Raw genomic sequence first — 10224 nt, 5'->3', positions numbered from 1 at the left:
ATCCATCCATCCATCCATCCATCCATCCATCCATCCATCCATCCATCGTCTTTACTCGCTTCTTCTTTTCCGGAATCACTGCTGCCCATATCCAGTAGTCACTGTGTGAGAAGCGGGGACACCCTGGACAGGTCTCCGGTCCATCACAGGGACACATAGAGACAAACGAGACAAACAACCATTCACTCTCTCACTCACACCTAGGGACAATTTAGAGTAAACTCCACCCAGTAAGGTACTTGGCCGGGATTTGATCCGTCGACCTTCTCGCTGAGAGGCAACAGCTCTACCAACTGAGCCACCGCGCTGCCACCTGTACTTTATTAGTAACCAACACACACATTGTCATTCATCATCTCCTCTCTCAGTGCGTTTAGCTCATCTCTTAATCCTCATCTTGCTGGTTGTCTGTTTGTTTGTTCACTTTAATAAATTAACAGTTTGCGACTGCTTTCCACGTGCCTCCATTTTTTAATGCTAATCCTACTTCTACTCTTCTTCCACCACTTGTAGGTAAAATTATAACTTATGTCAGCATAACACAAAAAAAACTCAAGTAATACATTTAGAATGAAATATTTTTAAACTTTTTGCTCAGTGCAGCTGCACAATAGTAGAAAAACATCGCGTGTGCAATATTATTGTTTAATACTGTGGTGACAGTATCAGTACCAAGCATGTTTTCTTCACTTATTATTTCCTCTTTCATCATCATTATTTAAACGAGGGGCGGCCATAAACGCCAGCGAGAGTCTGTTGGATGGATCAAATTCATTATAAGCAACAGCACATTTATGCTTGGTGCTTGAATATAATGGTTCATGAATGGTCCATTTGATGTTCAGGCAGTTCTTTGTGATATAGATATTGTGCTCACTGATAATGTGATGGCAATAAATTTGCAATATACTGTGCAGTCCTAATCTTTATATTTGGTAACTAACTGTATATCCTTACACCAAAAGTAATAAAAACCCGTTCCTCTGCAGTAATTTTCCAACAAACCAAGAGCCATTAACCCCATTCTTCATCACTGTCACCATATCTAATACAAGCGAGCAGGTGGTATGTGCTGAACATGTGGAAGCGTTTAGATACATAAAGGCCAGCCACAGCACAGGACTCCATCAGTCTTCTAAGTCAAAGCTTAAAATGCTGAAAAAGACAGAACGATAACCACTAAACAAACTGCATTCTCACTAATCTGAACTCTGCACTCCAAGCACATACACTTAACTATTGCTCTCCTGGGAAATAAGTGGAGGAGTCAGGATCTGTCCAGCTGGGTAAATGTTTGTCTATGTTTCAGTTGTCTTTGTTAGCTAATGAAAGCTGAACATGTTTTACAATTACAACTTCCTCTTTTTGCTCCTTTAAATACTTCATGTTTCCTGTTACCACCAAAGAACCGTTGAAGGAAATCATTTCTGTATTTTGTTGAGAGTTCTCAGGGGCCGTCTTATACATACTTATTTTAAACCTTTTTTAAGGTTTGTTTGTTGAAGTCTATGGTTACTACGAAAGAGGATTAGGGCCATGATGCAAAAAATTGTTTCCCCTTAATTCTGAGGGGGGAAAAGTCAGAATTCCTAGATTAAAGTCAGAATTCAGAGATTAAAGTAATAATTCTGAGAAAAAAGTCAGAATTCTGAGATTAAAGTAATAATTCTGAGATTAAACTTTCATTTCATTTTAAAATCTCTGTGCTTTCAGTGTTCAAAAAGGTGGACAATTTATCTAAGGAGGAACTGGTACACAACAAGCAGATCACTAAGGTTCAACAGGGCATTGAAGGTAAATTAGCAGAACACCAAAATTATTATTTTTTTTGCACTGGCTTAGATAGGGATGGAAATCAAATTTATAAAACAAATCTGGTCAACTGTTACCAAGTAATCAGTTGTCAACAGGTACTGTATGGATGGTCACGTCCGTCTCTTTCTTCCTGTCTCAGATCTGAGGTCCGAGTCCAACTCTTCAGGCTGCCAGGATGTGTCATTTTACAAAGAGGAGATCAGCAGGCTAAAGAGAGAATTTGAAGACATCCAGAAGATGATTCTGGGACAAGAGCAGGTATGAATATAAAGCTAAATTCACAAATCCAAAAGTTTAATTTTTGTCCAAACTCCACAAAACAATCTGTAAAATTATAACAGAGAAAAGCATCAAAACAAACCCTCAATATTCTGATGTCTCCTTTAATTTCGGACCCCTCCAGGTCTTGGACCATGCTTCCCAAACACAGACCACCACAAAAACCACCAGCAACCAGCTGACGAGGGAAGTCCAAAACCACCTCATGTCCATCAAATTACTCAACCAGTCCCTGGAAAGTTTCCTGCATCAAGTGGAAGGTTGGAAGGAGGTGATCGAAGAAACTGAGGAGAAGATGAAAACGCTGACAAAGGACCAGTACAACATAAAAGCTACGACACAGCAAGTGAACACAACTGTAGGTCTAAGGTGAATGAAAGGCACGAGACAAATTTCATACAACACAAGTTTAGAAATTGTAATTTAACAGGAATGTACAGTAAAATATATTTTATTGTGGTTCAATTGTGGATTTTGTCTTTTTATAAGCTAAATTTAATCACTAAATATGCCTGTTAGACACATTTATTCAAATTCCACATGTACAGTACATTATGATTCAGTAAATTTGCAAAGTGGGATTTTCATCAACTGTCAAGAGGAAAAACAGCCATGTTTTTATATCTTCACTTGTAATATTGGGTTAATTTTATTTTTCAACAATACTTGTTTCGTCAAGGTTTCTACCATCTCTGACTTCTGCCACTTATCAGGGGTTGTGTTGCAGAGGCAACAGGTCTAGGAAAGAAACCTGGATATCTATTTCTCCAGCAACACTCTCCAGCTCCTCCTGAGGGACCCCAAGGTGTACCCAGTCCACAGAAGATATACAGTATAATCCTTTCAGCAAATTCTCTGTCCCATGAGATCCTCAAGTGGGGCATGCCTGGAAAACCTCCAAAGGGAGACGCCCAGGAGGCTTTAATCAGCTGCCCAAACCACCTCAACTAACTCCTTTCGCTGTTGCTACTCCCGTAAAACAAAGCTCCGCACCCTAACTCTAAGGCTGAGCCCAGTCACCGTATTCAGGCCACTTTTATCCATGATCTTGTTCTTTCAGTAATAAACTACACTTGGTGACCGTAGGTGAGGGTTGGAACAAAGGCGGACCAGTAAATCAAGAACTTTGTCTTTTGGCTCAACTCTTCCTTCACCATGAATAACCAAAGCCCTGAAGAAGAGGCCCCGATCTGTTCCACAAGAACATTAAATTTTGAGCAAACTTCACCACCAGTGTTTGACAGAGAGAAAGCCTAAACAACATTCATATGTACACCTTTGAAGAAAACAGTTGATATGCAAAACAGATCAAACCATGGTCAGAGCGTGACTTTAAGACAGAAAAGATCAGCTCTTGTCACTGGCATTTCATGTTTTCTGATCTTCCTCTGCTCCTCAGCACAATGTGGATCAATGCCCTGCAGAGAAAAGCGGACGAGGAGACTCTGGTCCTCCAGAAGTTGACCAGCGACTGGCAGAACTACAGTCGAGTTATGGGCTCTATCAAATCCGACGCAAGCAGCATGTCGCAAACCATGCGCTTTCTTCAAAACAGCATCAAGATGGATCAGCAGAGAATTTCTATGTCATCTGAGGTGATCTATGACCTCACGCAGCAGGTAAGGCACAGATTTAAACTGAGTCTGAGTTGGTTTGATAAAGACATTCTTTGCAAAAGAAAAAGTAAATTTTCAGTCAGAGTCAGAGTTTCTTTATTGTCATTCGCACCTCATGTGGTACATGTGGTGGAGCGAAATTATGTACACAGGGTCCCAGTTACATCCAACAATAAAATGCAAAAGAAAAACAGTAATAACATCTAAGATATGAACTAAGAAAAACATCAACTAAATATACACTAAGCACTAATAGCATAAAAACATTATGTCAAACATCAGCACAAACATGAGCATGAGTCTGTGTGAGCAGATGAGCACGCATGAACACATCAACATTGAAACAGATCAGCAGCAACATGATGTGATTTTTTTCACAGTGATTATTCTGATTAGAGATTCATGAATCTAACAGCCTCAGGGTAGAAGCTGTTCCTCAGTCTAGTGGTTCTACACTTAATGCTCCTCAACCTCCTTCCTGAGGGGAGTGGGGCAAAAAGTGTGTGTGCTGGGTGAGTGGGGTCCTTCATGATGCAGGTGGCCCTCTTCCTGCATCTAGAGGTGTAGATGTCTGTGATGGTGGGGAGGCTGACTCCAACAGTCTTCTGTGCAGCCTTCACCACTCTCTGCAAAGCTTTTCTTTCTGCAGCTGTGCAGCCTCCATGCCACAGGTTGATGCTGGAGCACAGGATGCTCTCCACTGCACACCTGTAGAAGGAGGTGAGGACTAAGCTTCCCAGTCCAGCTTGTCTCACCCGCCTGAGGAAGTAGAGTCTCTGATGAGCTTTCTTGATCAGGCTGGTGGTGTTGTTGCTCCAGCTGAGGTTGTCATTCATGTGTACACCCAAGTACTTGTAGCTGGAGACCACTTCCACCGCAGATCCTCTTATGTTCAGGGGGGTGTAGGTGTTTTTGTTCCTTCTGAAGTCCACAATCATCTCCTTTGTCTTCTTCACATTGATGTGAAGGTTATTCTCTTTGCACCAGCTCTCCAGGTGTTCCACCTCCTGCCTGTAGCTGGACTCATCATTGTTTGTGATGCATCCCACCACCGCTGTATCATCTGCAAACTTTACAATGTGACAGCCTGGATGGGTAGCTGCACAATCATACGTGAGCAGAGTAAACAGGAGGGGGCTCAACACACTTCCCTGAGGAGAGTCAGTGCTGAAGGTTATGGTGGAGAAGGAGAAGTTGTGGATCCTCACTGATTGTGGTCTGTTTGTTAAGAAGTTTAGTACCCAGTTGCAAATGGAGGGGCTTAGTCCTAGAGTGAATAGTTTGTCCATCAGGGTTTGGGGGATCATGGTGTTGAAGGCGGATGTGAAGTCCACAAAGAGCATACGGACGTAAGAGTTCTTCTGCTCCAGGTGGTTGAGTGCAGTGTGGACCACAGAGGAGATGGCATCCTCTGTTGATCAGTTCTCACAGTATGCATACAGATGAGGGTCCTCGTTGATGTTGATGGTTGTTTTGATGCGAGTCATGACCAGTTTTTCGAAGCATTTAGCGACTCTTGGGGTGAGGGCCGCTGGCCGATAGTCATTCAGACCAGTCACTGTAGAGCTTTTTGGGACTGGGATGATGGTGGCAGTCTTCAGGCAGGTGGGAACTGTCTCCAGGGTAAGTGAGGTGTTAAAGATGTCTGCCAGCACCTCACAGAGCTGATCAGCACATTCTTTCAACACTTTTCCGGGGATGTTGTCTGGGCCAGTTGCTTTGTGCGGATTAATCCTCCTGAAGGTACTCCTTACTTTGGCTGAGGTCACGCTGAGATGCTCTTCATCCGGTGGTGAGGTGAGTCTGGTGCTGGGTGGTCTGTTGGGGTCTTCAAAGCGTGCATAGAACTTGTTGAGGGCATCAGGCAGAGATGGGTCTTTGGGGCATTGTTCGCTCTTTTCTTTATAATCTGTTATGCACTTAATGCCCCTCCACATGCTCCGAGGGTCTTGTGAGATGTATTGACCCTCGATCCTCTTTGCGTATGTGGCCTTGGCCTTCTTAATACCAGCAACCAGCTCTTTCCTTGTCCTGCTCAGCTCCTCTTGAGTTTCCAGACCTGAAGGCAGTGTTCCTGGCTTCCAGCAGGGTGCGCAGCTCTGCATTTAGCCAAGGTTTTCTGTTTGGGTAGCTTTTAACATTTTTGATAGTGGAGACGGTGTCAGTACATGTACTAATGTAACCCAGAACTGAGGATGTGTATTGGTCCAGATCAAGCGAACCTCCATTTTCAGCAGATTCTCTGAAAACCTGCCAGTCTGTTCGGTCAAAACAATCTCTCAGTATGGGGCCACTGTCCTGGATCCAACATTTAACTTTCTTTTGTACCGCTCTGGAGCGTCTCAGCGGGGGCATGTAAGCAGGAGCCAGGAAGATTGAGATGTGGTCTGACAGTCCTAGGTGGGGGCGGGGTTCGGCTTTGTATGCATCTTTTACGTTCGTGTAAACATGGTCCAGCGTGTGGTCTCCACGTGTTGGTATGCACACATGTTGATAAAAGCTTGGGAGACAGTCCTTAAGATTCACGTGATTAAAGTTTCCGGCTACCATGTAAAGCGCCTCAGGGTGTTTGTTCTGCAGCAAGCTGATGATATCATGTAGTTCCTACAAGGCGTCATTAGCATTAGCGTCCGGAGGAATGTAAATGACTGTGATGAAAGTCACTGTGAACTCACGGGGCAGATAATGTGGCCGACATTTCACAGTTATTTGTTCCAAAGCCTTCGAGCATGAGCTATTTACAACAGTACAGTTCGTGCACCAACTTTTACTCACGTAAATGCACACTCTGCCTCCCCGTGATTTCCCCGTTAGCTCGCTGCAGCGGTCCGCTCGAAAAAAAGTCTGTCATCCAGCTGGAAGACTGTGTCCGGCATTTCGCTTGTAATCCACGTTTCCGTGAGGCAAAGTACAGCACACTTCTTCATCTCTTCTGAGGCGCCCGCTCTCAGACAAAGTAAATCCATCTTGTTGTCCAACGAGCGGACGTTCGACAGAAAGAGAGATGGCATCTGGAGTTTTCCAGCTTTAGCGTTAGCTCGTAGCCTCACCATAACCCCCGCCCGGCATCCTCTCCTCTTAAGCCAGGAGCAGCGCTTCCTCTTCTGCCCACTGGAATGCCTCTGCTGCAGCTTCCAGGTAGATGACTTTAAGATCTGCATTCTGCCGAGCGTAGTTTTGAGTTTGTTGCTGATTTCTGCTATATTTTGTGGCAAATCCGCTCCTATTCTCACCAATTCGCTTCGGCTATAGTTCACACGCATAAATCGTGCGGAGTCAGGCACAGAGTCAATATCAAAACTTCTAAAAACTGGGATGGTACCGGAAACCTGTGAAGCTGCAACTGCTATGAGCGCGGCCATCTTGCATAGCATTTGTCATTGTTCTTTGAACTTAACCTGAGCTTAAAAATCCATCCTTCCATCCATTCATTTATCCATCCATTGTCTTTAGTTTCGTCTTCCTTTTTGGGTTGTGGGGGTGTCACTGTTGCCCATATCCAGTAGTCACTGTGCAAGAGGCGGGGGACACCCTGGACAGGTCTCCAGTCCATCACAGGGACACATGGAGACAAACGAGACAAACAACCGTTCAACTTACTTTGTACACCGAGAGACAATTTAGTTGCCGATTAGTCTAACATGCATGTTTTTGTTCTGTGGGAGGAAACTCAGAGAAAACCCATGCATGCAAACTCCACCCAGAAAGGTCCCCAGCTGGGATTAGATCTCACTGAGAGGCAACAGCTGTATCAGCTGAGCCACCGTACGACCTGAGCTTAAACCAGCTTACCTTAAATGTTGACCTGAGTTATCATTCTCTGGTGTGTTTTTGGAAATCCCTTTAAATCCTGGAAGCAGCATCAGAGTTTAAAAGTGAGGACTGAACCGATTGTAACCAGTTAGTAGGTGCTTTCAGACCTCTAGAAACCTGTTCACAGTTCTTAGAATTATTTTGCCTTTTATTTGTTTTGCACTGTTGATACTGCAACTGTTTGTGGTTCTTTCGGCTACGTGTTAGTGGTCTGTTTTAGCCCCTGCTTTAGAGTATTGCTTGGATGCGACTTGTCCATACATAAGCATCTGTTGACTTGTTGAGCAAGCTTAAAACTATTTAAACACCCACAACGTTTTCTAACTGTGTTAGCAGTATTTTCTATGAGCACTTGTGTCATTGTTCTGCTTTTTAATATTTGTATCACGTGATCAGTCTCCAATGTGACCATTAACCCAAAGACAAACATCAAACACATCACTCTGATTGCTTCATCCTCTATTGTTGCTGTTGGAAAATGCTGCACTGACTGTCTGACCCGGACTCCTCTGGTGGTGCAAAAGCAAACTCTAGGCTTAGAGAAGCCCCCCCCCTCCCCATAGTGGGACCAACAGTACCTCAGAGAAGCCTATTGTTTGGTTATATTTCACTGAAGATCCTTTGGATAAGAACTGAAACCTGTTTCTTGCAGATGCTAAACCTCCAAATGCAACTCGACAATGTGACGGGATTCCTGGATGAAAATGAGGAGAACCTGCATGATCTTCAGTACCACTCCAGGTGACAAAACTAAACTCAAATTTTAGTGCGGACGCCTTTTTCACACAGACGCAAAAATGCGCTAAATTCTGTGATCCAACACAAACGCCAACGGCGTCTCTTAGGTATTATGAGAATCGTACCGGGGAACGTTTCTCTGCCTTGGAAAGCCGTCTGAACGCCATCGAGATGGAGATCGACACCGTCGCCTCCAGCATCAACGCCACCGTCAACCATGTCCAGAGCATGTACAAGTACATCAATGTAGAGAGCTCTTCCTGCCAGAGTCGCCTGGGCAAACACACAGAGGACCTGCAGGTTGGGAAGAAGGCAATAAATATAAATAACTCGCAAATATTAAACAGACTTGGAAAACCTCATTAAATGGGAATTCATCGTTTTAGATCTTTGTCCCCACCCTCGTCATATAGCTGATGCATATAAATGTATTTTCTGGCTGAGTAATTCATCCTCTGAATGTCTAAAAAGTATAGATCTTATAAAACTGTATAAACTACATCAAATGTGATAGTTTTTTTCGTTCATTGTTGGGTCAGAGCAATGATCCAGCTTTTGAATATGTCTTTGGAAATGTCCTCATCTAGTCCTAAGCTACCTTGGTACAATCAGTGTTGGTTAGTTAATTTGGTGCTTTTGAACTATAAACAGTTTGTTGAAGAAAGGTGTAAGATTTTTTCTGTTTTACGTAGCTGTAGACGTCAGTTTTCTTTGTTCATTGTATCTTTCTGCTGTTTTTTCTGCAGTACATGAACAGCACAGTCTTGTCGCTCCAAAACGTAGCCGAAACACTGAGGCAGCAGAACGTGATGCTGAACTTCCAGCTGGATGTGGAAGTGATGAACTTGTCCATGGTGATAGAGGAGATGAAGCTCGTGGATGTTGTTCATACCAAGATCATAAAAAACTTCACTATTCTTAAAGGTATTGCAGTCGAGTAGAAACAGAACATTGTGGGTCATCTTTAGTTTTAAAACTCACCTCACAATATTTGAACAACAGGTGCTCCTGGACCACCTGGAGCCAAAGGGAACCGTGGTGAGACGGGGTCAAAAGGATCTGCGGGACTGATTGGGAGCAAAGGGGACAGAGGCCCTATAGGGAGCGGTGGACCTGCAGGTGTGAAAGGTTCTCTTGGCCCCAAAGGAGCACCGGGGGAACCTGGTCCTGTTGGCAACAAAGGAGCCCTGGGTATCAAAGGAGCCAAGGGGTCGATTGGTCTCCAAGGCCCCAAAGGGGAAAAGGGCCAGAAAGGTGATACGGGTCTATCTGGTAAAGATGGTGAACCTGGGCTCACAGGGTATCCAGGAATCAAGGGCGAGGTAGGACTGCCAGGTGCTATTGGACCACCGGGATCAAGGGGAAAACAAGGGCCACCTGGACCACCAGGCACCCCTGGACCCCCTGGTTTGTCGTACACCAACGATTGCACCGACACCCCTCAGCAGCCAGCTGTGACGCCTGCTGCCGGGTCAAAGAGGCAGTAGAGAGAAAGACGGAATGTGACGGTGAGCGTTTGGTCCGAAGAAGCCAAGGAACTCACGATCAGACGCGAACTGAAAGAATCGCTGTAATCTGAAACGCAATCGTTTGTTTCCGTGAGATTCTGTGAAAAATTATGAACAAAAGCACCAGATCAGTTTCAAGATGGGACTTGAAAGAGGAAGTCTCAAACAGACCCTCTCAGACTGAACTGCTGTCGGGAACTGAAAGTACCGCTGCGCAAAGAATGCAACGTTTGGGCTTTGTATGATCGTGGCCTTAATAAAGCTCATCTATCAATCAAATTAGTTTAAAAAAAACACAATGTCCCTTGAAGATTTTAGTATTGGAAGCAAAAGATGTATTTTCAGGGATCTGTCAAACCACAAAACTTTAAAAAATGGAGGACTGTTAACCATTGATTTGGACTGAACTAGTTTTGTTTCCTTTCAAACTGTTCACACATTTAACAGTCTCATGT

The 10224-nt window shown here is 44.1% G+C and overlaps 1 protein-coding gene across 1 annotated transcript in view; it reads left to right on the top strand.

Moving 5' to 3' along the window:
• scara3 (scavenger receptor class A, member 3) overlaps window positions 1-9798 on the top strand; it is a 24067-nt gene extending 14269 nt beyond the window's left edge. The window contains exons 5-12 of the mRNA XM_037685602.1: window positions 1714-1794; window positions 1955-2073; window positions 2219-2463; window positions 3494-3713; window positions 8176-8264; window positions 8369-8561; window positions 9008-9185; window positions 9264-9798. Of these exons, the coding sequence (XP_037541530.1) occupies window positions 1714-1794; window positions 1955-2073; window positions 2219-2463; window positions 3494-3713; window positions 8176-8264; window positions 8369-8561; window positions 9008-9185; window positions 9264-9748 (1610 nt within the window). The 3' untranslated portion in view covers window positions 9749-9798. The remainder of the gene's footprint in view (window positions 1-1713; window positions 1795-1954; window positions 2074-2218; window positions 2464-3493; window positions 3714-8175; window positions 8265-8368; window positions 8562-9007; window positions 9186-9263) is intronic.
• Window positions 9799-10224: the final 426 nt, after the last annotated feature.

The sequence above is a fragment of the Nematolebias whitei genome, chromosome 12 (genome assembly GCF_014905685.2).
Source record: "Nematolebias whitei isolate Nwh7 chromosome 12, NemWhi1, whole genome shotgun sequence".
In the NCBI taxonomy this organism is placed as follows: Eukaryota; Metazoa; Chordata; class Actinopteri; order Cyprinodontiformes; family Rivulidae; genus Nematolebias; species Nematolebias whitei.
The sequence above is the reverse complement of the archived record's forward strand: the minus strand, read 5'-3'. Positions and strand labels throughout refer to the sequence as shown.